Source organism: Phyllostomus discolor, chromosome 3 (assembly GCF_004126475.2).
Source record: "Phyllostomus discolor isolate MPI-MPIP mPhyDis1 chromosome 3, mPhyDis1.pri.v3, whole genome shotgun sequence".
Classification (NCBI taxonomy): Eukaryota; Metazoa; Chordata; class Mammalia; order Chiroptera; family Phyllostomidae; genus Phyllostomus; species Phyllostomus discolor.
In genome coordinates this window covers 115,938,196-115,964,438 of record NC_040905.2, presented here as the reverse complement: position 1 = coordinate 115,964,438, position 26,243 = coordinate 115,938,196, and the positions used below count along the sequence as shown (strand labels likewise).

At 59.4% G+C, this 26,243-nt stretch overlaps 1 protein-coding gene across 5 annotated transcripts; it reads left to right on the top strand.

Annotated features, from left to right (window-relative positions):
• Positions 1-569: 569 nt before the first annotated feature.
• On the top strand, positions 570-25,715 carry CAPN15 (calpain 15). 5 transcript variants are annotated; one of them, XM_036021155.1, is made up of 13 exons: positions 581-830; positions 1,375-1,506; positions 18,287-19,742; positions 20,700-20,908; positions 20,988-21,171; positions 21,247-21,470; positions 22,290-22,415; positions 22,502-22,654; positions 23,084-23,245; positions 23,412-23,644; positions 23,725-23,876; positions 23,951-24,129; positions 24,196-25,715. In XM_036021155.1, exons 3-13 carry the CDS (start codon positions 18,309-18,311, stop codon positions 24,371-24,373), a joined length of 3,234 nt encoding a protein of 1,077 aa, XP_035877048.1. In that variant the 5' UTR covers positions 581-830; positions 1,375-1,506; positions 18,287-18,308; the 3' UTR covers positions 24,374-25,715. The 5 variants fall into 5 exon arrangements, with proteins under 5 accessions (XP_028368000.1, XP_035877048.1, XP_028367990.1 ...); XM_028512199.2 differs by lacking the exon at positions 1,375-1,506 and having other exon boundaries at positions 570-830; positions 24,200-25,715; XM_028512189.2 differs by lacking the exon at positions 1,375-1,506.
• The last annotated feature ends 528 nt before the right edge of the window (positions 25,716-26,243 follow it).

The window sequence follows — 26,243 nt, the reverse complement described above, 5'->3', positions numbered from 1 at the left end:
TTAGAATCAGGTTGGTCCCACCAAAACTAGAGCTTTTGAATGTGAAGTCCTTAAGGGGAACCGAGAAGTTGCACAGATGATTGAGGGGTTGGAAGAGAAACTGAAGAGGTCCTGAAGGAAGCTAAGGAGGTCTACGAGCCCCGTGGACACGTAAGAGTCAAAGCGGAGCTGAACGACAAGGGGTGAAGTGACGGCAGACTAGCGCAACTGCCCGCAAGGCACAGCCGGAAGCGCCTTGACTGGGCCGGACACTGAGGCCTTTTCCTCCTGCGCAGGGCATCCTGGGAGGTGTAGTCGCAGTCCTCTACACGGCGCACCCCCTCCCCACTTACGAAATCCAGCACGCAGCACTCCCTGGGGCCCGAGGCTCGGCTATCTCTAATGGCGCTGATGGAGGGGAAGGTCCAAGAAGTCTGTGGCCGCTGGAAGGCGCCAGGCTGGGCTGCTGTTGGCCGCCAACCCGTGGACTACAACTCCCGGGTTCCCTCGCGCGCAGGGCACCGCCCCGAGCTTTCGGCCTGGCGGCGCCGCGCGGCCCTGTGGGAACAGTAGTCCTCGCGCGCGATTCACAGCGCCTCGTGCGCCTTGGGCGCACCGTAGCCGCGGGGCCCTGGCTGGGCGCTACGCTACGGAGGCGGCGTAGGTTGGGCGCCCGACGCGGACCGGTCCAGCCGGGTCTGGGCGTTCAGCAGCTCCTGCACTCAGTGCCGGAGGCCGGCAGGGCAGTGCGGTTAGTGGCAGAAGTTGTAGGTCGGCTGGCAGGGGTGAGCGGGCCGGGGGCCGCGCCGCCCAGGCCGCACGGACAGAGAAGGCGCCGCGGGGTTGCGGAGGTGAGTCCAGCCAGCCGGGGTGGGGGCGCGGCCTGGACCCTCACCGGAGCCCGGGCCTGGCAGGCAGCGCCCCTCAGCGCCAGGGCTGCCAGCCTTGGATCCAGGGTCTGCTTCTTGCCTCGCTGGCGCCTCCTGGGCATTGCCCGAGCCCTCACTGGGCTGGGTGCGCTGCTTGGAGAGGGGAGCCGGTGGGGACGGGGTCATCTGAATCACTGACAGACCATCCCAGGGGTGCTGCGGACACTGGCGGTGGCCTAAGCCTCTGCCTGCCCTTGAGTGTCCTTATCTTCCAGGCTGCGTCCTGGTTCGGCTGCATTAGGGGACGCATCCCGTGGTGCCCGCAGCCCTCCCCACTAAGGTACTTGAGGGCAATTCCATGGAATGGGTGTGTGCAGGTGCGCCCTGTGTGCCCACTGGCCACCCTAACACTTCCTCTTCCCTGTTCTTCCCTGGGCTGGCGCTGGAGCAACACAGGGAAGTTACAGGGGATTTATTCCTGAGAATATTTGCGGGGGTAACCCGGTTTTTCCTGTTGGCCACAAAGGAGTCCTTCTGGTCCGGAGGAGTGAAGGTTTGTTGTGTGGTCACATAGCCCTAACTGGGTGCCTCTTGGGGACCCCTGAATGCACAGGACTTTGTAACTAGACTGCAGGCAACAGGATCTCTGCGAGACCAGGTAGGGAGTTTGGGGTCCTGCAACCTAGAGCCCTGGCATCCTGTGAGGAAAACGTACTCAGACTGGTGCTGAGTTGGGTTTGAGCTCCTCCCAAGAGCCCCTTCTTTGGGGATCCCTTGGGTCCTCCCTCTGTCCAGGTTTGGAGTCCTGTGTGTGTCACTTAGGTGTGGCGAGTGATTATCTTCAGCCCCCAGAAGCTGATTGAGGTGGTGGGGTAATTCCATCCTTCCTCTCTGAATGACTCTCTCAAATGTGAAAAGAGATAGTGTTTCCCAGCCTGTCTTGGAAGGAGAGCCTCAGAGGCACAGGGAAACCTGGATCCCAGCTCTGTGGCCCGGCTGGTGCTCGTGCAGGAAGCCCATGCAGCCTGGCCTTGGGAATGGGCACACCTTACTTCCTCCCAGGTCGTTCTGCTCCCAGGAGTAGCACTATTCTCCCTCTTCCCTTCCCTCTGCGTCTGAAAATTTCTGGAGCTGCTTTTCCTGAGCAGATAGGCCCATGACCTCATGACCTTCCAAAAACCAGATTTAAGCCCTGCTGGGCCCAAGGCTTAGTGGCTGCATGGCTTTAGGCAGGGACCTGTGCTCTTTGATATTGTATCTGCTCTGAGCAACTCTCCCCCCACCCCTCCCCACCACCAGACCCTGGCTCTGAGAGCAGAAGTGACCAGGTCTGCTAATCCTGCAACACACAGAACCCTCCTTCGTCTCCAGCCATGCAGAGTCCTTCTGTCCTTCACCAGAGAGAGAGGACAGTGGTAACATTCACTAAAGCGCCTTTGCACTCAGACCCTGCACTTTCCAGGCCCTGTGCTCTCCAGGCCCCTGTCTCATAGGCTGCACTCCGGTAAGCCCCATTTTACTGAGAAGCAGCCCTAAAAGTGCTCCAAAAGCTAGATATCATTTATGGGCCCCAGCTGATCAGTGAAGAGCCTGATGGGGCCAGCTACCCACAGTCATGGCCTTTTGGGACAGAGCTGCCTCTGGTCTGGCCTCAGGCGTGCTGCTCACCACTCTAGCAGCTGTCCCACACCCTGCTCTGGCTTTTCTGGAGTTTGGGGGACCTTCTAGGGCTGTGTCCCCACCTCCCTGGTGACCGAGCTGGGGGATGTGCCTGAGCTGTGCTGCAAGGTATCAGGAGGAAAGCAGGTCAATAGCCGCTATTGGGAATTGTCGCGTGTGTCTGCATCCAGAGGGAGGCAGTTGTTACAGCTTCCTGTTCCGCCTGTGTTGTCACAGCCCAAACCCGAAGCAGAGAGACTTCCTCCTTAAGCCAGTCCCCACTCACATCCACATTTTTTTCCGAAGAGTTGCCCTTTGGAATTAAATTCACAGAGGCAGAATTTAATTCTGCACCTGCCTGGTGCTGCCCTCCTGCCACATCACAGGAAAGGCAGCACATCCTGGAGCCCCTGTGTTTCCAGAGAATTTCCCCCGCCCCATCCCCCTAATGCCTTCCTTTCTAGTGAGCCGAAGGCTTGAGCACCCATCTCCCTGTGAGACGATTTGAGCTGGCGGGTGCTTGCCGGGCTGCCTGGGCCAGAGCTGCTCTTGCCGCCACTTGGCAAACAGAAATGTAGGAAAGAAGTGCCAAAAATGAGAGTGCTTGTCTGGTACCTTCTCTTTTCCTGTTAAAAATAGTACTCAGCCCTGGCTGGTGTGGCTCAGTGGATTGAATGCCAGCCTGAACCAAAGGGTCACTGGTTCAATTCCCAGTCAAGGCACATGCCTGGGTTGCGGGCCTGGCTCCCAGCAGGGGTCAAATGAGAGGCAACCACACACTGGTGTTTCTTTCCCTCTCTTTGTCCCTTCCCCTCCCTCTAAAATAAATAAGTAAAATCTTTTAAAAATAGTATTCAACATCTAATATTGAATTTTTGAACTAGAAACTGAAACACTAAGAGTGTCCCTGTTCCTCTGATAGTACTGTATGAAAAACAATTTCCTTTTTTCACTACACATAGCTGAGGTGGTATATGGCTTCAAAGACACGAGAGGACCACAGTCACCCCATTCCCCTCCTTGGAGGCAGCCCCAGGATCCTCCTGTGTAATTGTCCTCCAGCCTCCTCACTTGTGCTTTCGACTTTAAGGGGCCCATCTCCTCCCACCCCAGAACGCGGGTGCCTCAGAAAGATGAGTGAATACAACCCACCAGCTGCTGGTTCGCTGCAATGAATGGGGTCAGTTGGTGTCTCGGGGGGGCTCAGAGCCATTCCCCAGGGCTGAGGAAATGGGGGCGGGCTGCACGGTGAGGAGCCCTGACTTCTGTCCTAGAGCCACTGGCCAGAACCTTCAGGGGCCAAATTACTTGACATACAGAGAAGTCCAGACGCGCCAAGAACAGTGACTGCCATGTGGCATGTTTGGACAGCGGATCCCAGTCAGGTGGGCCGGTGTTTGGGGCGGGCGTGTTTCTTCCCAGGTTTACTGATAGGAAGCGGTCATACTTTTGGAGCCTACAGCGTTTGTTCCGGGACCTTGCTCCTGAGTGGGCGTTTATCATAATTCTCAGCAGAACCTCTTCAGTCCGCTTCTCAGAGGTCAGCAGTGTTGTGACTTTTGCTATTGGCAGTGGCAGGCCCTGTGGGCAGGGAGTGGCCAGCCTTGGTGTTTGCCCAAGGACAATGGCGAGTGAATGGGGGAGGCTGCAGCAAGGTGGGCACCGGTGCCCTCACGCCACACCTAGGGAGAACAGGAGGGGGCATGAGTGCAAAGCCACCCAGCCCGCAGCAGTGGTTGGAGGTGAGAGTGTCCAGATGGTGCTAGGGCCCGGGTCTGGGTGAATCTCGGTTGATGCCTGGCTGCTTGCCCAGAGCCCTGCCCCACCTGGACACCTTTCCCTGGCAGCCCCTGCCGTGTGCAGAGCCAGCTAAGGGAGCCCCCTTCTGCCTCTGCCTTGAGATCTCGAACAGGTCCGCCTGCCACCCTACTTGGCCCAGGGACAGTTGGGGGCGTGGGCTAGGCAGTGAGGAGCTGGTTGAGCTGAGTCTCTCCCCTGGGGCTTCAGGCCTCTTCTGGGTGAGGGACAGGTGTAGCTTCAAAAGGAATGCAGTCCCTGAGCCACCTCCCACAGGGGTATTCTCAGAGTGACTGAGGGCAATTCCTTGTCCAGGCTCTTGTGTTTGGCAGTGGGGCAGCTGTCCATGCAGCCCTGGCCTGCGGGTGAGGGTACAGCCCAGCACAAGAGCCACATAGTCACTGAGCCTGGACCACTAAGCCTGGGGGTATGAGCCTGGGGTGGCCATGCTGTTGGCAGACTCGCTGTACCACTGACACAGGCATGGAAGGGAGCTCAGGCGTGTCCACAGTAGGGGCGAGTCCCTTCCTGGGCACCATGGCTTAGTTGGGGCTATGGGACCCGTGGTGGAGCAGTGGGGTTGGAGTGCAGTGTGGGCCCCTCTCTCTCTGCAGGGGTGCCAGAGTCTCTCCGCAGAACCCTTGGTTCACAGAACCCCCCAAGATCTGCCCAGGCCCCTGCCCTGACAAAGCCAGGTTCTCATGGCCTTGCAAGCGTGTGCGTCTGAGGCTTGGGGTCATGCTCCTGTCATTCTGGGGAGCACCACAAGGCACCCACATGTTGCTGGGCCTGTCTCCCTTTGGTGTTACCCCCACGTGAGTGTTCTATCCCCAAGGGCCCATCCCCTGACTCTGTGCCCTGTTGTCCTCCCACCTCTAGGGGAGCTGTTGATGTAGGTGAGCTGCTGACCCAGTGAGGAAGGTGGCGGCAGGAGAATGCTGTCCTGCCAGTCCCAGCCCGGGAGGTCAAGGTCTGGGCCCTCTCCAGGGTGGGGCCCCAGCCTGGTTTCTGTTCTCTGGTAGGGTTGGGAAAGGCTGCCCTCACTCAGGCGGGAGCTTTACGTCCTCATGTTTCTGCCCAGGTGGCAGCCCTCCCCAGGCTGTGGGGGCCCTTCGGACAGGCTCCCAGCTTCACGTGTGGTGGGTGGCCGTGAGCACCCTGGGCACAGGGAACAGTGGTCTAGAAAAGCTTGGTGTCCCCTGGGTGGGCCACTCGCCCTCTGTCCCTTTCCCGGGTCCCTATCCTGGCGCTGATTTCATTGGCCCATCGGGTCGCTGCAGGTGGTGAAGGACCATCACTACAGGGTGGGGCCGTGGGTCTCGATAATCTTAATGGGGCTTGTGTCACACAGGCTCATGTGTGGGCACAGACGCACAGGGAGCCCCCAGAGGGAGAGGTAGGGTGAACACCCAGTCCCTCCCCTCTGGGATCTGGGTGTGGCCCACCCTTTGCCCTCTGTGGCCTCCATGGCTGCAGGCTCCTGGTGTCTGCTCACCCCTGTCCCTGGGCCAGGCAACCTCACTCAGTGGGAGCACAGAGAAGCACCCCCTTCCCTTTCCCACACATGCTGAAGGCCCACAGGGCAGTGGGGGCAGGTGAGCTGGGGTGAGGGATGGCGGGGTGTCGCTGCTGGGGTCAAGCTGCCATGACTGAGGTGCACCCCATGCAGTGTCCTGTGGAGATGGTTGTCCTCGCCTGGCCTTCTTTGTGCTCATCACTCTCGGGGGTGGTCCCCGGCTGTTCTCTCAGAGGGCCATGCTAGGCACATGCCTCGAGCCCGGGCTGGCGGACAGTAACACCCTGCCCCCTGGGCGTGGCAGCAGCACCACCTTTGTGCTTCCAAGGCCAGATCTAGGTCACTGCCCCACTTAGATCCAGGGCAGTGGTTCCCAAACGAGCTCAGGAAGAGCCAGCAGGGGCTCGGGGAGGGGGCAGTTGCTTATCCTGAGCCGCCATGTCTTGGGATCCTGCCCTTTTGCACAGTCCAGGAGGCTGGTGCTACCGTCGTCCGCTCTCTGGCTCCTGCCTGGAGACCTTTTGTGCATGAGGCTCTTTGTGAGACACAGCAGCCAAAAAGTGACCACCAGGGTTCCTGAGCATCGCCATACCCAGTGCCTCAGGCGGGCCTGCAACCCAGCAGGGCCCCAGTGGGCGTTTGCTGGAGAATTAGAGGGTGCGCAAAGGGATAAATGAGTGGGTGTAGGCTCTTGCAGGGCTGGCAGAAGGTCTCACCTGGGATGAGAGGAGCAGCAGCTCCTGCAGGAGAAGGTTGTATAAGGCTCGTCACCCTGGGGTTCCGCCACAAAGGATAGTACCTGGGTGGTGATATTCGTAAAAGCTCCCATCCTCGGTCATTCTGACGGGGAGTCAGGGCGGAGCGTGACTGGCCCACCCTACCCTGGCAGGGCTTCCCACACGGTGCATGTGCAGGTGGGACCCTCAGGTGGGCTGGGGGCAGCAGAGTCCACACTGCTTGGCGGCCTGGCCAAGCCATGCCCAGCCAGGGTGATCCTTCATGGGTCTCACTCCTGGGGCCTCTTCCCCACTCCCTCGGGCCAAGATGGGGTGTTGGGGATGTTGGAGTGCTGGCAGCCCTGGAAATCCCTGGAGAGGCCCTTCTGGAGCCAGTTGCTCCCTGGGATCTTCGCCCATACAAGCCACCTCCCTTCTCTGTCCCTGCTGTTGAGCTCCGAGCAAGGACTGGTGCGGCCCCTGCCTTCTCCGGGGCGCCCAGGGCCATGTCCTCACTCTGCACGGCGGCTGGCTCTCCCTTTGGCTCTGCCCGAGTCAGGCGCATGTGGTAGCCCTGACCTGGCTGCAAGTGGTACTCTGTGCCCTGTCCCCCACCCCTGGTGTGGGGGCTCTTGGGCCAGGCTTCCCCATGCTGCCCAGTCCTCTTGTCCGGGTGGAAACAGGCAAAGCTTCGCCGGGGACAGACCAGCTCTGGACCCAGTCAGGAGCACTCCTGCTCCATGGGCGTCACAACTGAGCAAGGCTCCAGCTCAAGCCCTCAACTGCCTTCACCGGCTGCCTCCCTCCCTGCCACCCACCTGTTCAAGATTTAGCCTTGAAAGGGGCCCTCCTCCCAAAGGGGCTTGTGTAGAGTGGGGTTTAAAAGTTCGGGGGGCTGTTCTCGTTCTAATGTCTGACGTGCAGTCATGGGGGAGGCAGGTGTCTCCGGTGCCTCGGGCTGGTGTGAAACCACCGTGGGTGTGCCCCGTGCACCTCAGCTGCGTGCACTCAGGCCTCCCGTTGTGCCTTCCTGAGCATGCTCTGTTAGCGGAGCTACCTGCACATGTGGCTGCTGACCCCAGAGTGTGGCCCGTCCACTCGGAGGGTGAGCGTGAACCACCGCAGAGTCCAAAGTCCTTGACCCAAGATGGTGTCACACGGCTCCCAAACGATTTCACCCGGTCTTACAGTGACACGATAACATTCTGGGTGTGGAAGATTCCATGGGGTTCATTGCTGGGTTCCCACAGCCTGTCTGTTGTACCTTTCTTACATGGCTGTTGGTGGACTGGAAACAAACCCCGTGGCTCATGCGATGCTCCTACTGGACTGTGTTGCTGGAGGCCGGAGCTGGCAGACAGTCTTTCAGGGCCAGGTGGGGACAGTGTCAGCTTTTCTGGCCCCCACAGGGTCTCTGCCCCACTGCTCAGCTCTGACTGTGCTCTGTGGCGAGGGCCTGAGTGTCAGGTGACTTGTGGGACCAGCAGGCCAGTCAGGGCTGGTGTTTCTCTGTCCCACCCATGTCCCCTGGAGAAAAGGCACCCAGCAACATCATTGCTCCAGGGGCACTCGGCCCATCAGACCAAAGCTCTTATGGGGCGGGGGCCCCAGGTGTCTACTGTCCCAGATCCCACGGCCCTTGGCTTCTGCGGTTTCCAGAGCGATGTCTTTGCTGCTGCTCACTCTCACGCAGGGAGCCCCGCACAGCCCCACCTTGTGCCCGTGGCCCCGACCAGCCTGCCTGTGCTGCAAGGATGCGTCCCCCAGCTCCACTGCAGGCCCTGGCCGCCATCACCTCGGGACTTAGTTGGGAGCTGGGAGACACGTGTCCAGTGGACTTGGGGGTAGGGGCCTGGAAAGCCAAGCAGATGCCCACCTTGGCCCAGAGGCAGGCTGGCTGGCTGGGGGAGGGGAGGGGAGGCGGGCATCTCCCGTAACCTGACTGGGACATGGCTCGTTTGAAATGAGGTGTCCCGCTCTGTCTCAGGGTGGATGCTCCTGGGCTGTGTTTCATTCCTCCCCTTGGCCAGTAGAGGTAGGGGCCTGCCCTGGAGTGTGCAGATGGTCTCCCACTGGAGGCCTGGCTGGCCTCCCGGGCACCTCTCAGGCCACCCGTCTCCTCTCGGGCCCTGAGGCTTCTCTGGGTCAGGGAGGCTCCTCAGGAAGGCCTCAGAAGGGTGGGTTGGCGGACATAGCGTTGCGCAGGCCTCTGCCAGGCTTTGCAGGGCTGTGCCAGCTCTGCTTTGTTCACTTCCCCTGTTTTTCCTTTTCCTCTGGTTAAACATCCCCTTGATTCTTCCCTCCACAATAAAGCAAAATTGTGTCACTTCTCACTGAAGACAGCTGTCTCTGAAGGCCAGTGCCCGGTGACACCATCATCCTTCCCCTCTGGGCGGCTGATGGGCTGGTGTGGGTTTTTAAGAGCAGAGGACGGGGCTCGGTTCTGCCGCTGCGTGGGCCTTGGCCCTGTGGGGGCCTCTACAGTGGAGGTTCCTGGGGTGGGTGCTGCGGGGCCAGGCGCAGGCCCCAGCCCTGCTCCGTGGCTGTCCCCTTCCCGCCTCATGGCTGCTTGCACTGGGGAACCTCCAGAGCTCCTGGGGCTTTGTTCCTGTGAATCATGCTGTTTCTTCTTTCTCTTTATTCTCTCTCTCTCTTTCTCTCTCTCTCTCTCTGTTTATTTTTGTTGTGTGACTTTGACTAGCCCGGCAGCCCTGTCTCCTGTGTGGGAGCTCCCCTCCCTCCATGCTCTGGCCACATGTGACCAGGCCCGGCTCTCAGTGTGGCCACCGTAACGGGGGCCATGGGGAGCTCCGCTTCCTCGCTGGCCGCCGAGACTGAGTCGGACCATGGCTTCCCCACGGGGCCGCCCTTCCCAGGGTCCCCGGCAGCAGCCAGCTGTTGTAGAAGCGGCCCTGGGGGGCCTGTCTGGGGCGCTGCCCTGGTCACCCGGCAGCACCAGACCCTGCGCCCCCAGGCCCAAAGGTAAGAAAGCTGGGTGGGCCCCAAGGGTTGGGAGTGCTGCTCCGTCAGGGTGCCCCTCTTTGGCAGAGGGGCTTGCAGAGAAGTGGGATCCCCATTTCTTAGGGTCCCATGGCAGCTCACGTTCCCTCAATGGCACGAGACCTGAGAAGCCCTGGCGTTGCCCCACGCTTGGTGAAGAAGGTCTGGGAGACCGGCCCTCTTTCAGCCCACTGAGCCTGTGTCTCCGTCCGGTGCTCGTGAAGAAGCAGCTTCTGGAGCTTTTAGCCTTGCAGGTGGGGAGCCTGCCAGCCCCAGGTCTGAGTGGCACCGGCTTGTGCTGAGGATGCTGGCTTGTTTCCTGCAGGATTTGGGGGACACCCCATCTGTGCAATGCCCCTGCTCTAACATGGCTGCCGGCCAGGCAGTGGGGGGTCATGAGGCCCCAGGGGTGGGCCTTCACATTGCCAGCCCCCCCGGCTGTGGCTGGGCTCGGCCCAGGTTTCTCAGCCCAGGCTGTCCGTTGGATCACCTGGAGACCCTCCCCTCAGAGGCTGTGCAGTGACCAACGTGAGGGCAGGTCAAGTTTCGACGTCCTACCTCAGCACTGACGCCCCTGCTTTCACTCTGTCCTGTGGCCTTGCTGGGGGGGGCGTGCCTGGTGCTCAGCATACACTCAGGTTCCACAGACCTCAGGGCAGAGTTATGGGTAGCCCCTGCTCTCTCCGGGTGCCCAGGCCTTGGTTCAGTGGGTGACAGACATCTTCCCTCTGTCAAAAGCACATCCTGGGCTCTCCTGCCGGGCGGGCAGCAGGCAGGGCCCTGATAGGCATGTAGGTGTGGGCCCAGCCCCCTGGGATGACAGCGGAGCTGCGGCCTGAGTCCCTAGTAGAGGAGGCATCTGGAAAGGTGCCGGAGGGTCTTAGCGCAGGTGGGTGGGAGTCTCGGAGGTCTTGTAAGATACCCTGGTGGGCAAGAGTCAGGAGCTTGAGGTCCAGAGGGGTGTGCCAGGAGGCGGGAAGTTGGGAATGAGGTGTAGTGAATTAAGAGTATCTCCTTGTTACCGTATTGACAACGTACTAGTGAACGTTGCTATGTCCCAGCTTCCTGAGATGTAACGCGTGCTGTCAGGTTCACCCCTCACAAGGATACGGTCCCGTGCTGGTAGTTCATTTATAGAGTAGTTCAGCCATCACCGTCACACGGTGGTTTAGCATCTCCATGCCCCCAGAAGATCCTGCCTGTCAGCTACCCTCCCTGTCCCCAAACTCCCTGCTTCCTGTCCACAGATTTGCCTTTTCTAGAAATTTCCCATGAGCAGAGTCCTGTGATGTGTGTTCTTCTATGCCTGGCTTCTTGCACTGAGCGCCGTCTCAAGGTCTGTGTGCACGGCGTTTGTTGGTGCTTCGTTCTCCCTCTGGCTGCATGACACTCCTTCGTCTGGGCAGGCCGCCCTGTCTACCTGTTTGTGTTTCATGCATATTTGTGTATACATTTTTGGGTGGACACATTTTCATTTCTGTTGGACAGAGAATGGAATCGCTGAAGTTTATTACAAGTTTATATTTAACTTTCTAAGAAACTGCTGCACTGTTTTCCAAAGTGGCCGCACCATTTTGCATTCCCACCAGTAGTGCAGGGCCAGCCCCCGTTTCTCCGCATCCTGGCCCTTCCCGTGGGTGTGAGGTGGTGCTCAGCGGTGGTTGATTGGCATTTCCCTGACGGTCAGTGATGTTGAGCTCCCTGCAGATTCCCATCTCTCCACACACGTCTTTTTATATTCATTCATTTCCTTAGGATACATTGCCGGGAGTAGAATTACTGGGTCCCAGGGAAGGCGGCTGGCCCCCTGCCGAGCAGCAGCTCCCCTGTGGACCCCGTGGGGTTTGCCAGGCAGCTCCCTGCGAGGCATCATGAGTGCTCTGAGGGACGCGTGTATGCAGTAGACTTTGGACCTTGACTCACATCATTAAGCCAAGTGCCTGGTGGCTTGACATCACTGTGTCTTCTTCTGGTTTCCACCAGGCCTCGCCCCGGGCTGGTGCAGCCAGGCAGCTCCTTTCATGGAGCTGTAGTTGGGCCTCAACTTCACGGTGGTCACTCTCTGCCCCTGGGAGCAGTGGGCAAAAACAGATGGGGAAGAAATGGCGTTAATGACCTTGAGGAATTCATAGGCATCCAGACCAGAGATGACAGAATGGCAGGAAAGGTGTAGAAGGCAGGGGGTCCACCGCATCATGGCTGCACTGTGCGCCGCCCCTGGCAGGACACCCTCCCCACAGGCGTACACTCGCCACAGTCTGGAGGGGCAGCTGGGAGTGTGCACAGGACCCACTCCGCAGCTCTGACGGGCATCAGGGCCTGGAAGGGCACGTGCAGAAGCCGGCAGCACAGCAGCCCCTGCCTCCTGGCAGCACGCGGCCTTCTTGGCTGGGAGCACCCGCCCCATTGCAGTCCTGAAGGCGAGAGAGCTGGGCGTGGGCACACCTCCTATAACTCACTGCCAGGCTGGGAGCAGGAACTTCGGTGTCCCAGGAGCTGCTCATCTTAATAAGTGATTGGTGGGGGCACTGGCTGCTGCAAGCTCTGCTCCCCACCCCACCCCCGGGACTCGGAGACAAGGAGAATGACCCAAGGCTGGCTGGAGGTGACCTCTAGGGGAGGCCCCCAGCACCGTCTGGAACCAACCGGGGCTCCAGGGTTGGGCCACCATAGCTAGGCGTGGCACCTGCATCTGGTGGCACGGCCTGCCCAGGAGCCCAGCCTCAGGCCCGGTGGCTCGACCGAGGCCTGTGTGTGGACAGCATTTACTGCTTTCGACTTTCCTGGGGAGGTGTAAGGCCATCGCCCAGGACGGGGCTGCGCAACCACAGCCCTGTGAACACGCATGTCCTGGGGGCCTCATGGTGAGCCCCAAGGGCAGCTCCATAACCACCCCTCTCTTTTGAATGAGAACTGAGTGTTGGCAACTCTCAGGTAATGAGGGTAGAGCGGGTATGTGTTATGGAATTTTTCCGGGCAGTTACCTGTATTTTCCACCTGATGTGGCCTCTCTGTTGTAAGGAGTAACTCAGGCTGTTTTCCACGAGCAGCCAGTTTTCTCCCCAGAAGCAGTTGCTTCTGTGTCCTGGAGCACAGGTGACAGCCTCTGAGTGAGTGTCCAGGAACTTGGGGACATTTTGTTTGAGGGTCTGGTTTGACTCCAGATTCCCCACTTTCTCTTCCCAGCTTTGCCTGGCGGCCCAGCCTCACCTTTGGACACTCCGGGGATTTCAGATCTCTGGGCCTCGCTGAGTGTCTGCCGGGGTGTTGAGGGTGGCCCTGGCATTTCAGAGACCAGAGCAGCTGCTCCCCTGCTCAGGGTTCCTCTGCTCAGCTGTCACTGACCCCTGAGCCACTTCCCACCGCCCGTCAGCACTGACAGGGGTGCAGACTGTGAAGTGAGGGTCGCTGGGGCTGGTGAGGGAGCACGTGCCTGCCCTGAGGCTGTGCCACTGCCACCGTCCCCAGAGCCTCCTTCCAGCCAGAGGGGCAGCTGCTTCTGCCCAGCTCTCCTCTGGTTCCCCAGGGCTAAATTTGAGTTTTAGGTACTGTTTTCATTTAAACCTTTCTGAACTCGAGACAGAATCTTCCAGATTGTCCATGTCTACAAGGGCAGCTGTGAAACCTGTCCTGGTCCCACCCGGGTGCGGGCCGGGGCAGCAGACACCTTGCCTTGTGTGCAGCTAGCCCAAGGCAGGGACTGGCCAGCCGGCAGGTTACACAGGTGAACAGGACTTGGGTTCCTTGCCCTCTACCTCCCTGCAGTGTTTGCAAGGCTTTCCTTGCTCAGTGTGCCTGGGACCAGCAGGGACACCGGGGCCCACCTTTCCTGATGGGGCAGGAACCTGAGTCTTCCCTCTGGAGACCTCTCAGCTTAGGTGAGGTGCACAAGGCGAATGTGGCCATACTCTGAGCCTGGGGTCGTGGTGGAGGCAGCCTAGGACCCCACCTGTGTATGCATGTCTGTGGGGGTACACGGTACCCCACACCTGGACCACGGGCCCTTCTCTAATGGGGAATGGTAGGAAGCAGGGGCCCCTGGTAGTGTCCAGGAAGATTTTTTAGGCTTTACCTCACAGAAACCAATGTTAAAGCTGACCTGGCCCTTGGCCACACCCACTCTGCTGGTGCTGGGGGCCCTCTCACACACCCCAGGGCCTGTCCACGCTGGAAGGTGGCTTTACAGAGTTTGCTCTGGGCCTTGGGAAACAGTCGTGTTGCCCAGGGTAGATTTTTTTATTACTGAAGAGGCAAGTTTTTTTTTCTTCCTGAACCAAAAGGGTTTGACGTGAATATAGATAGCATTAGAATCACAAGCTTTGTGTCTTGTTGTAAAGAACAATTGATCTGTCTGCCAGCAGAGCAGTGGCTCAGGAGAGTGTGTTGTGAAGCGTGGACGCCACCTCGAGCCCAGATTAGCCCTTCAGAGGCAGGCCAATGGGCCAGCCTTGCCCTTAGCGTAGACACGAGACCCATCTTGGGTGGGAGGAACCATTCCGGAGCATCCCACCTGCTCTGCCGTGGGCCTGAGTGCCTTTCTTCTGCACCTGGGAGAAGCAGAGGCCCAGCCCTGGGGAAGGTGGGTAGGCCAGGCACCCAAGAACCCACCCAACAAAGGAGGCTGCATTCCAACACGCGGGTGGCCTGCAGGGCAGGCTGTGGAAGGGGACCCTGGAGGAGTGGAAGGTGGATGCCCTGCCTGCTCTGCACCACCAGCAAGGTCCTGGGAGCCAGGTGCAAGTCTCCTGGCTCCCGCTTCCCAGTCCTTCAGGCCTTCCCGTTTTGCTCTCCATGTGCCTACCACACTGCCATGCATGCCTCCTTGGGCCTGGCAACGTTTTGGAGTACCATGTCCTCTGGCCACACCTGGCCTGTGGCTCCTGGCTCTCCCTGTGGGGTCTGTCATGCCCCTAAGGTGTAGACCCAGTCTGTATGTGTCTGGCAGCAGCCTACCTACCCCCCAAGGCACAGCCAGAATCCTCCTGATACCGGAGCTCCAGGTGGGGTGGAGCCCCCTCTGAGTGTTGTCCACCCTGCAGCCACATACAGGTGCCTTCCCCCAGCCAGTCTCCATCCACCCAGGAAGGCCATGTCCTGTCGCAAGCAGGGTCTCCCAGGTCCAGGTGTGGCTAGCACTTTGGCATAGGCTACTCCGAACAGGCTGGTGTTGGCCCCTTCTCCCACCTCCTTTGATCTTGGATATTCCTCCTCCTCCATCCCCCCTCACTATCCCGGAACTGAGCAGCCTGCCCCTAACCCCACCCCATGGGCTACCATGGCCCCCACCACCTCAGGATGTGAGCTTGGGGTCGTGGTGGAGGCAGCCTAGGACCCCACCTGTGTATGCATGTCTGTGGGAGTACACGGTGAGAGGAAGAGGGTTTGCATGCTGCTGCAGGATGCTGAGCTACCTCTTTTCACCTCTGCCGAGCAGAACTGGGCCTACAGTGGTCCAGGTGGGCAGGTGAGGAGAGGGTGCTCAGTACCCACAGAGTTCAGGCTGTGCCCAAGGGCTAGGCCTCAATAGGGGCTGCTGAAGTACAGGAGTTGGGTCAGTCCAAGCACCTTGGATGGAAGGGTTGTGTCCTTTGCTAGGCAGGAGTGTACTCACTTGGCCATGAACACTGCTAGGTTGTATTTCATGATCAGGTATCTGTAGCCCTCAGCACGTGTCAGAATTGGCCCCTGCCCAGAGGGTTCCTAGAAATTCCAGAAGCAGATAGCCAGCCAGGCTGGGGGACCCATCAGGAGGCTGTGGATCAGGAGTGACCCCACCTCCAGCATGGAGAGGACTGTGCGTGGTGACCTGGCCCTCCATGTACTCAGACTTTTTGTGTGTGATGAAATTCATGTAACATAAAACTATTGGTCAAACCCCTGGCTGGTGTGGCTCAGTGGATTGAGTGCAGGCTGTGAGCCAGAGGGTCGCCAGTTCGGTTCCCAGTCAGGACACATGCTTGGGTTGTGGGCCAGGTTCCCAGTAGGGGGCGTGTGAGAGAAGCAACCACACATTGATGTTTCCCTCTCTTTCTTCCTTCTCCTCTCTCTAAAAATAAATAAATAAAACATTCTTTTTAAAAACCTACTCATCTCAAAGTGAACAATTCAGTAGTTTTAGTACATTCACAGCATGCAGCCATCACTTATGCCAGGTTCTGAAACGTTTTCATCACCCCAGAAGAAAGCCTCATGCACACCATACAATCAACTGCTCTCCAGCCCCTAGAAACACCGGTCTTTCTGCTTCTATGGATTTGCCTGCCTTGGACATTTCATGGAATAGAATCATAAAACATATGGTCTTGTGTGTCTGGTGTCTTTCACTTAGCATGTTTTCAAGGTTTTCAACACATGTATCAGAACTGTATTCTTTCCTGTGGCTCACCCGTGCATTCACTGGTGGGCTTCCGGGGCGTTTCCCCATTCAGCTGTCGTGAGTAGATCTGCTGTGAACGTGTGCCAATTCTTTAGGGTGGATACCTGGAGGTGGAATTGCTACGTCGTGTGGTGGGTCAGTGTAACTTCTTGAGGAGCTGCTGGACTGTTTTCCAGAGCAGCTGTGCTGTTTGCATTCCCACCAGCAGTGTCAGGAAGGGCTCTGGTTCCTCCTCAGGTTCGCCAGCACTTGTTAACGTCTGCGGGTTTGACTCTGGCAGTCCAAGTGGGTGTAAAGTGGTATCTCACGGCAGGTTTCCGTGTCCATTTCCCTAATAACCAGGGATGAGTATCTTTTCAGGTACTCATTGGCCATTTGTGTATCTCCTTTGTAGGAATGTCTATTCAAGTCCTTTGTGTATTTTTAAAACAGGTTGTTTTTCTTTTGTTGTTTGGCTTTAGGGATTCTTTACATATTCTGGATGCAAGGTCCTCATCAGACATACAGTTTGCAAACATTTTCTCCCTTTCTGTGAGTTGCCTTTCCCCTTTTTCTGACAACATCCATTTTTTTCTCTACTTTCCCATGCTTTTGGTGTCATGTCAGATAATCCATTGCTAACATCCACAGTCATGAAAATTCACCTATGTTTTTTTCTAAGAGTCCTACAGTTTTTGTTCCTGCATTTAGGTCATTAGTCCATTTTCAGGGTATTTTTTACTACAGTGTGAGGTAAGGGCCCACCTTCATTCCTTTCTGTTTGTACCCAGTTGTCCCAGGACCATCTGTTAAAAGCCCGTCCATTCCCCATTGAGTGGTCTTGGCACCCTTGTCAAAAATCACTTGACCGTATACATGAGGGTTTATTTCTAGACTCTCCATTCTACTCTATTGGTCGTGTGAAGACCACATAGTATGCTGTGAGAGGTGTCATTTTGCAAAACAAAAGGTCGCCAGTTTGACCCCTGGTCAGGGCACATGCCCGGCCGTGCATCCTGTCCCTGGTTAGGGCATATGTGAGAGGCAACCGGGTGATGTTTCTCTCTCTCTCTTTCTCTTTTAGAGAGACCCCTTCTCTCTAAAAATAAATAAATAAAGTCTGCTTTAAAAAGACCATATAGTATATACATGTAGTCTGTCTTTATGCCAGTACCATACTGTCTCGAGTTTCTAACTCTTTCAAGATTGTTTTTGCTGCTCAGGGGCTTTTGGAATTTCATGTGGATTTTATTTATTTTTTTAAGGATTTTATTTATTTTTAGAGAGAGAGGGGAAGGGAGGGAGAGAGGGAGAGAAACATCAGTGTGTGGTTACATCTTACACGCCCCCTACTAGGGACCTGGCCCACAGCCCAGGTATGTGCCCTGACTGGGAATTGAACTGGTGACCCTTTGGTTCACACAGGCCAGTGCTCAATACACTGAGCCACACCAGCCAGGGTGATACGATTTTTAGAATCAGCTTTTTCCATTCCTGCACACACACAAAAAAAGGCCATAGGGATTATATTGAATCACTTTGGGTAGTATTGTCATCATAACTATATTGTCTTAATCCATGAATGTGGGATGTTTTTACATTTATTTAGGTCTTTTTTCTTTCAGCAATTTTTATAACTGTCAGAGTATGAGTCTTTTACTTCCTTAAATTTATTCCTAGGTATTTTATTATTTGGGGTGCTATTTTAAGTACTGCTTTTTTTTAACTTCCTTTTCAAATTATTCATTGCCGACATAGAAACACAGCTGATTTTTTTGTGTTGGTCTCGTGCTGAATTTGTTTATTAGCCCTAGTTGTTTTCTTTGTAGGTTCTTGAGAGTTTGTCTAGGATTATGTCGTCTGCAAATGGAGAGACTTTTATTTCTTCGTTTCCAATTAGATGCCTTTTTATCTTTTTCTTGCCCGGTTGCTCTGGCCGGCACCGCAGCACAGTGTTGGACTAGCCTTGCTGTGTTCCGGACCGGGGGGAGGCATTCCGTCTCACCGCGGGCCCACACCCGCTGCAGGTGTTCTGTGGATGCCCTTTGTCCTGTCAAGGAAGTTCACTCACACTCTTTACTGTGACTTATCAAAGACTACCTTCACGCCGGAGCCCCACGGCCACTAAGGTGGTATGGCTCAGCCCCATCCCTCCCTTCCCACAGGCCCACCGCCCCAGAAATGGTCTGAGGATAGAGCCTTGGGGTCCCTTGGAGGCTTTGGAGGACCTCTTACTCCTCAGAGTCCTCAAGCCCCTCACAGGCTGCCTTCTTGAGCTTGACATCTGTCACAGCCCAGAAGGACACAGATCCTGCTGGCTTGATCCCCCTCATCCCAGGCAGTGACTCGGGCTCCCGTCCTCTGGGCCGGCACTGACTGGGACCATCCCTTGCAGCCACACACACTCGCCTGGGTCCATGGCCACGGTTGGAGAGTGGTCTTGTGCGCGCTGCACCTTCCTGAACCCGGCCGGCCAGCGCCAGTGCTCCATTTGCGAGGCTCCCCGGCACAAGCCTGATCTTGACCAGATCCTGCGACTGAGCGTTGAGGAGCAGAAATGGCCTTGCGCCCGATGCACATTCCGGAACTTCCTCGGCAAGGAGGCCTGTGAGGTGTGTGGCTTTGCCCCAGAGCCTGTGCCCGGCACCTCCCTGCTGCCAGTCATCAACGGGGTCCTACCCAAGCCGCCCACCATCCTGGTGGAACCTAAGGGCAGCTGCAAGGAGGAGGCAGGTCCAGCACGGACAGAGGGACTAGTGGCCTTGGAGCCAGGTGGGGGGCAGCCCGAGGAAGAGGAGGAGGGGACAGCAGAACCTGGGAGTGGCTGGGCCTGCCCTCGCTGCACACTGCACAACACGCCAACTGCCAGCTCCTGCTCTGCCTGTGGGGGCCCCCGGAAACTCTCACTGCCCAGGATCCCTCCTGAGGCCCTGGTGGTCCCCGAAGTTGTGGCCCCCGCCGGTTTCCACATCACACCTGCTCCACCCCAGCCTGGGGAAGGCAATGAAGCTGACCCTCCCTCTGCTGCTGCCGAGCAGGAGCCGCCCCGGATGCCACCCTTCAGCCCCTTCTCACCCACCCTGCAGAACAACCCTGTGCCTCGCAGCCGCCGTGAGGTACCCCCCCAGCTGCAGCCACCGGTGCCTGAGGCCACCCAGCCCTCCCCCGCTGCTGGCTCCAAGGGGCCCCCTCAGGGCCCAGGGCGGACTTCTGCTGGGGCCTCCCGCTTGGCAGAGCTGCTTTCCGGCAAGCGACTTAGTGCTCTGGAGGAGGAGGCGGCTGAGGGCGGCACCGTGCTGCGCCGGTGCAGCTCCTGCTCCTCGCCCAGCCCTGCAAGCCTGTGTGAGGCCTGTGGCACTGCTCCGGGCAGCGATGTCATTGACTTGGCCGGTGATACTGTGCGCTACACACCAGCGAGCCCCTCCAGCCCCGACTTCACCACCTGGTCGTGCGCCAAGTGCACACTCAAGAACCCCACAGCAGCCCCCAGGTGCACTGTGTGTGGCTGCTCCAAGCTGCATGGCTTCCAGGAGCACAGCGAGCCTCCTGCTCGTTGCCCTGACTGCAGCGTGGACAAGCCTGGCCTCTGCACCGCCCACAAGGCCAGCCGCCTCTTTCCCGAGGCACCACCTGAACGCCCAGGTCAGTGGGCCTGCCCTGCTTGCACACTGCTCAATGCACCACGGGCTAAGCACTGTGCCGCCTGCCACACACCCCAGCTCCTGGAGGCCCAGCGCCGGGGCGCCACACCCCTGAGGCGCAGGGAGAGCATGCACGTGGAAAAGCGGCGGCAGACTGATGAGGGTGAGGCCAAGGCTCTCTGGGAAAACATCGTGGCCTTTTGCCGGGAGGTGAGTCCCCTCAGGAGAGTGGGCCATGCACCAGGGCTGATGCTCCCTTCCCCATGGGCCTTGCTCTGCATCTTTTGTCCTTCTCTGCTGTCCCTTCTCCAGCCAGGGAGGGGGCGGAACCAGTGGCAAGAGAGGCAGCATTCCCTTCCCCAGGTGCTGAGTCTGGCACCGAATCACCCCTCACCTGAGTGTGACTGGTCCCCACTGTCTACATCTTACCCCCTTGTTCTCTATGAGTCCATAGCCCCATAGTCAGTGGTCCTGACCCCCCCCCCGCCAGGTGTGATTTCCCATAGACATTGAAGCCACGGGGAGGTAGGGACACAGCTGGAGGCCTCATGCCGGCAGGCAGGCCTGGCACTTTCTCCAGCTGTGCAGACCCAGCCAAAACTTGGGGCTGGGACATCCCCTCATGCTCTCTTGCCCAAGGACCTGTGGGAGACCTGAGCCCAGGGCAGTGTCACCCTTAGGTCAACTAGAGGGGTTTGCAGCCCCATCACTGCCTGCAGCCCATCCTGACAGCTCGGCCAGTCTTGTGTCCTGCCTTCCCCCACCTAGCCAGGTCCCCTCACCTCGGGCTTTTGGTGCGCTGGGCCATGGGCTAGGCGGGGGGCTGCCCAGGTTTTCTGTGCCTACCACCCCTGCAGTGTCCAGACTGCAGTGGGGGGCTTTTCCATTTCCTTGGGGCATCCATACCTCCCACTGACCCGCTGCCAGCCTGCAGTGCCCTGGTTGGCTGTGGTCCCCCGTGCCCACGTAGGGTAGTGTGAGTCACACGAGGCCCCAGCTGAGTTCTCCACACGGGTCAGGGTAACTGTACACGTGCCTACCCCCTTTCCTCTGGGACTTAGGCAGCATTTTCAGGGTGTTGTCTCGGGCTGCCAGTTGGAGCAAGGTGCGTCTTTGGCCCGGGGCCACCCAGCTGAGCCTGAGCGTGTGTGGCTGTGGTCTCTGCAGAACAACGTGAACTTCGTGGATGACAGCTTCCCACCCGGGCCCGAGTCTGTGGGCTTCCCCGCAGGTGACAGCGTCCAGCAGCGTGTTAAGCAGTGGCTAAGGCCTCATGAGATCAACTGCTCCGTCTTCAGGGACCATAGCACCTCCTGGTCTGTGTTCCACACACTGCGGCCCTCGGACATCCTGCAGGGGCTGCTGGGCAACTGTTGGTGAGTGTGGGGCATCCTCTCAGGCCCAGTGGCAGGCTGGTCTGGTCGTGCTCACCTCCAGGCCTCTGGCTCCGCACAGGTTTCTCAGTGCTCTGGCCGTGCTGGCAGAGCGGCCCGACCTGGTCGAGCGGGTGATGGTCACACGCAGTCTGTGCACGGAGGGTGCCTACCAGGTGCGGCTCTGCAAGGACGGCACGTGGACGACGGTGCTGGTGGATGACATGCTGCCCTGCGACGAGGCTGGCTTCCTCCTCTTCTCACAGGTGGCAGGGTGGGCAGGCACAGGTGGGCGAGGGGCGGGCACTGGAGGGCCACGTGACTCCAGCCCCTCCCTGCAGGCCCAGCGGAAGCAGCTGTGGGTGGCCCTCATCGAGAAGGCGCTGGCCAAGCTGCACGGCTCCTACTTTGCCCTCCAGGCAGGGCGCGCCATCGAAGGCCTGGCCACACTCACCGGTGCCCCCTGTGAGAGCCTGGCGCTGCAGGTCAGCTCCACTAACCCCCGCGAGGAGCCCGTTGACACTGACCTCATCTGGGCCAAAATGCTGAGTTCTAAGGAGGCTGGGTAAGAGGGGCGGGTGCTCTGGCGGTCAGCAGCTTTGGGAGGAGAGGAGAGACGAGGCTAGGGGACAGCCAGGCCCGGGCCCAGAGTGGCGGGAGATGCAGAGGCAGGTGTCCTCTGACACGCACCCTGTGTTTCACGAGATGTTTCCGGTGTGGGCTGACCGCAGTTAGGAGGCCGGGCCTGCAGCCCTGTGATCTCCCACTGCTGGCTGGTGGTCCCACCCGCACAGGCCAGGGCAACAGGCAGAATAACAGCTGATCAGCCCTCACCTGGAAGGTCTCATCCGACCTGGGCCTGTGATGGCCATCAGATGCACCTCCTTGGAGCTCTGTGGAGCAAGCTCCATGGAGGCGCCTGGTGGGAGTGGGCTGCCTTCTGAGACCCGGCCCAAATTGGCCAGCGTGTCTGTAAGGGGGGTCCAAAACCCTAAGCCTGAGAGAGATGGCTCACTGGTGCCGAGACCCCCTGCCCTCGGCTGATGCTGGGCATCACCGCTGCCACAGTCCCTTAGGGGGCCGCAGCCCTGAGCCAGCAGGACCCAGGCCTACCCAACCCCTAGCCCCAAACCCTCCGAGCTCTTAGGCCACTGTGTAGGGAGCAGACCAACACTTCCTGAGTTCTGTGTATCTCTCCTGGGTCCCTGGGGTCTGCACTCCCCCACAGTCAGGGAAGGACTCCCCAGCCTCAGGGCCGACAGGGGTCCTCTGGTGAGTGAGCCCTCCTCCGTGAGTGAGGTCCTTGGTTACTAAGGGGCACCCTTCGTTAAAGGCCCCTGGTCAGCGAGCCTCCCCGGTCAGTCAGGCCACTCTGCCTGCGCAGGTTCCTCATGGGCGCCTCTTGTGGTGGGGGCAACATGAAGGTGGACGATGCTGCCTACGAGAGCCTGGGCTTGCGCCCCCGCCATGCCTACTCCATCCTGGATGTCCGAGATGTCCAGGGCTCCAGGTAGGGGCAGGGCTGGGCTGGCCGTGGGTAGCCAGGGCATGTGGATGTGTGGTGGAAGCCGTGGCCCTCAGCCCCGTGGTCCACAGGCTCCTGCGCCTCCGGAACCCATGGGGCCGCTTCTCCTGGAATGGCAGCTGGTCAGATGAGTGGCCACACTGGCCGGGGCACCTGCGTGGCGAGCTCATGCCCCATGGCAGCAGTGAAGGTGTCTTCTGGATGGAGTACAGTGACTTCATCAGGTACCTGAACTTTGCGGGAAGTGGGCGTCCGACATCTACCGCACAGCCTCCCTGTGCTTTGGCCACCTTTGTTTGGCCCACCTGACTTGTCGGTGCCCTTGACCCCTTGCCCTGACCCACAGTGTGTCCCGCTTGGGAAGTCTGGCCTGTCCCTCTGCAGACCTAAGGCAGGGGGTGGGGAGAAGTCAAGTTCTACCCTTAGGACTCTGTCTTCTGTAGGTCATTGTTAGGGCCTGGGCCCCCTGGTGGTGTCCATGGGGAACCGCCAGGACCAGGGCTTCCAGGACACTGGTCCCAAGAAAGGCCCAGGACACAGAGGGGCAGAGATTGGCTTGGGGAAGGGGCTTAGGGGGTACCTGGACTCCTGCGTGGCTCCCATGTCTGGAGCTGGGGTGGAGCTGCTCAGCAGAGCGTCCTCTTGCTGCTCAGGTACTTCGACTCCGTGGACATCTGCAAAGTGCACTCAGACTGGCAGGAGGCACGTGTGCAGGGCTGCTTCCCCACCTCGGCCAGCGGGCCCGTGGGGGTGACAGCGCTCACCGTGCTGGAGCGTGCATCCCTGGAGTTTGCCCTGTTCCAGGAGGGCAGCAGGTAAAGGCAGCTGTGGGCTGTGGGGGGAGAGGCAGGGTGGGGCTAGAGCACTGGTTGGGGTGGGTAGGCGGAGCCAGGGGATGTGTCAGGGGTGCAGGGTGAGGCTGTGGGCCCGTGGGGCCAGATAGCAGGTGCTGCCCGTGACCCCTCCCGGGTCTGGCTGCAGGCGTGCAGACTCAGCAGACAGCCACCTCCTGGACCTGTGCGTCCTGGTGTTCCGAGCCTCCTTCGGCAGCGGTGGCCGCCTGAGCCTGGGCCGCCTGCTGGCCCACAGCAAGCGAGCTGTCAAAAAGTTTGTCAACTGTGACGTGATGCTGGAGCCCGGCGAGTACGCCGTGGTGTGCTGTGCCTTCAACCACTGGAGCCCCACCATGTTGGGCCCCCCGGCTGCTGCACAGGGTAACGCTGCCCTCCCCACCCTGACCCCCGGCCCTCCCCACCACGGTGCCCCAGGCTCCCCTCACTCACACCTTCTACAGCCTCCAGCCCACGCTGCTCCCCGGAGCCACCCGGCCACGTGCTGGCCGTGTACAGCTCCAGGCTGGTCATGGTGGAGCCCGTGGAGGCTCAGCCAACCACACTGGCGGACGCCATCATCCTGCTCACAGAGAGCCGGGGGGAACGGCACGAGGTGAGGTGGGCGGCGAAGGGGAGGGGGCAGGGAGGAGGCCTCACCCCACCCACACCTGCTCTTTCTGCACCTAGGGACGTGAGGGCATGACCTGCTATTACCTGACGCATGGCTGGGCGGGGCTCATCGTGGTGGTGGAGAACCGCCACCCGAAGTCCTACCTGCACGTGCAGTGTGACTGCTCCGATAGCTTCAACGTGGTGTCCACGCGCGGCAGTCTGCGCACCCAGGACAGTGTGCCGCCCCTGCACAGGTGGGCGCCGCCCCAGACCCCCGGACTCCCTGGCCTCCCCCGGCCCTCACCAGCCCCCTCCCCCAGGCAGGTCCTGGTGATCCTGTCCCAGCTCGAGGGCAACGCCGGCTTCTCCATCACCCACCGCCTGGCACACCGCAAGGCCGCCCAGGCCTTCCTCAGCGACTGGACGGCCTCCAGGGGCACCCACAGCCCCCCACTCACGCCTGAGGTCGCTGGCCTGCACGTGCCCCGGCCGTTGTGACCTCCACACCCACGCCCGCCTGCCCCCCATATGCACTTTAGGAGGGAGACCCCAACAGAGGACGCTTGAACCAGAATCTCAGGACCCCGCCCAGGGAGCTGCCAGCCACGGACCACAGCTTTCCTTGGACCTTTCTCCCCGCCCCTCCCTCCTGTCCGGGGCCTCCCGGCCGCCAAGCAGAATACCTCCACCCCGCTTCTAGCATGAGGGGGCTACGCGCCAGCCCCTCTGGCCAGCCTGCCTCCGGGTCAGGTTCAGACTGCCAGGGCTGAGGTGAGGCTGCTCCTCTCCCATGGGCCTGGGGCTCCTGCCTGTGTGAGGCAGTCGAGCGCTCCATTTACAAAACCAAATCTGGGTAGGTCAGAGGCTAGGACGCAAGGGTTAGCAGGGACCACCCTCCCCCGCTTGGGGTCAGAGGCCAGGACTCCAGGGTGAGGAGACAGGGACTACCCCCTTGTGGGGACCAGAGATTGGGACCCTGAGATGGGTAGGGACCACTGCCTTTGAGGGTCAGAGGCCAGAATCGCAGGCTGAGCAGGGACCACGGCCTCTGTGGGGCACGAGCCTTCTCTCCGCAGCTTGCCCCAGGAGCCCACCTTCTCACCCCCTCCACTCCCACAAGACGAGCTGAGGTCACTGGAGTCTCAGCAGTGTATCCCAGGAGGCAGGTGCCTGGCGACCTTGGGCTAGGGACCAGGGATGGGGAGAGTCCTAGCTGCCCTCTCTGGCTACACTATGCAATTCCTGGAGCACTGGTCAGGACTGAAGCCATGCCCCAAGGGCCGCGGGACAGGAGCTGCCGTTTGGTAAGGTGGTTTGTCCTCAGCACCACCTGACCTCTGCCAGGAGGACCAGCGTCGACAGAAATCCTGGGCCAGCCCCGCCTAGGCGCACACAGGGCAGGGTCTGGCTCCTCCAGCCCTCCCCCTGTGTCGGAAGCCCAGGTTGCAGCGAGCCTCCCAGCTGCCCTCCCCTGTAGCTGCTCAAAGTCCTGCATCTGCCTGTGGATGTGTGAGGCCGACTCCCAGAGGCCCCCCCGGCCTCGCTACCCTCCAGCCCCCAGGACGTGGGCAGCCCTGCCCACCGCCCCGCACTTGCCGTGGCGTCATAGGGTTTTTACCACTGGAGAAACACCAGGAAGCACTACACTCCCCTCTGGGCCTCCTTTATATTTGCTCCTTTTACTCTGAGCTGTGAATATTTTTAACCCTGTACATACAGCCAGCTCTTCTGACACAGAAACTATTTTATCAGTTGTTTCCCAGCCTTGTAGGGTGATTCTCCATGGGTGTTTCCAGACTCAGGCTCTGATGGACCAAATGAAAATGTTTTGTTTTGTAATGATGCCTCTTCATCTGTCCGTTACTCCTCCCACAGGTCATGGGGTCCTTACTTCCCCTGTGTGTGCAGAGCCTTGCTGAGGGACACCCAAGCCTGCCTGGTGACAGTGGGGGTGGTTTTCTGGTGCTCGAGGTTGGCCTTCAGGCCCCCCTGCCTCCGCCCCAGAAAAGACCAAGCGTCCAGGCAGGGCAGCGGCTTGGGCCAGACCCTGTGGTGGTCGGCAGGCTGGTCCCCACACAGCCTCTGTCTCACACAGACAGAAGGATATGTCTGTGTGGCTTTTCCCAGTGAGACGTCTGTGCCTGGGGATGTCTGTCCGAACCCATCAGTCATCAGGAGCAGGTGGAACATGGTGGGCAGGTGTGGGGGAACACAGAGGGAGAAAAGTTTCTCACTCCGGTGGGTACAGCCTGCTCCTGCTTGGCCCTGGGCCCCTCCTGTTCATTCTGGGAGGCACCATCCCCATTTCGCAGGTGGCCACTGAGGCCGGGCATGTCCAGCAGCTCCCTGTCTGGCCTGCGGTTTGAAT

Bases quoted from the DNA above. Each gene is read 5' to 3' on its own strand.
- CAPN15 (XM_036021153.1), top strand. From the start codon at position 9,337: ATGGGGAGCTCCGCTTCCTCGCTGGCCGCCGAGACTGAGTCGGACCAT. The intron at 9,519-18,286 runs GTAAGAAAGCTG...CATCCCTTGCAG, and splicing joins CTGCGCCCCCAGGCCCAAAG to CCACACACACTCGCCTGGGT. The intron at 23,645-23,724 runs GTAACGCTGCCC...CACCTTCTACAG, and splicing joins CCCCCCGGCTGCTGCACAGG to CCTCCAGCCCACGCTGCTCC.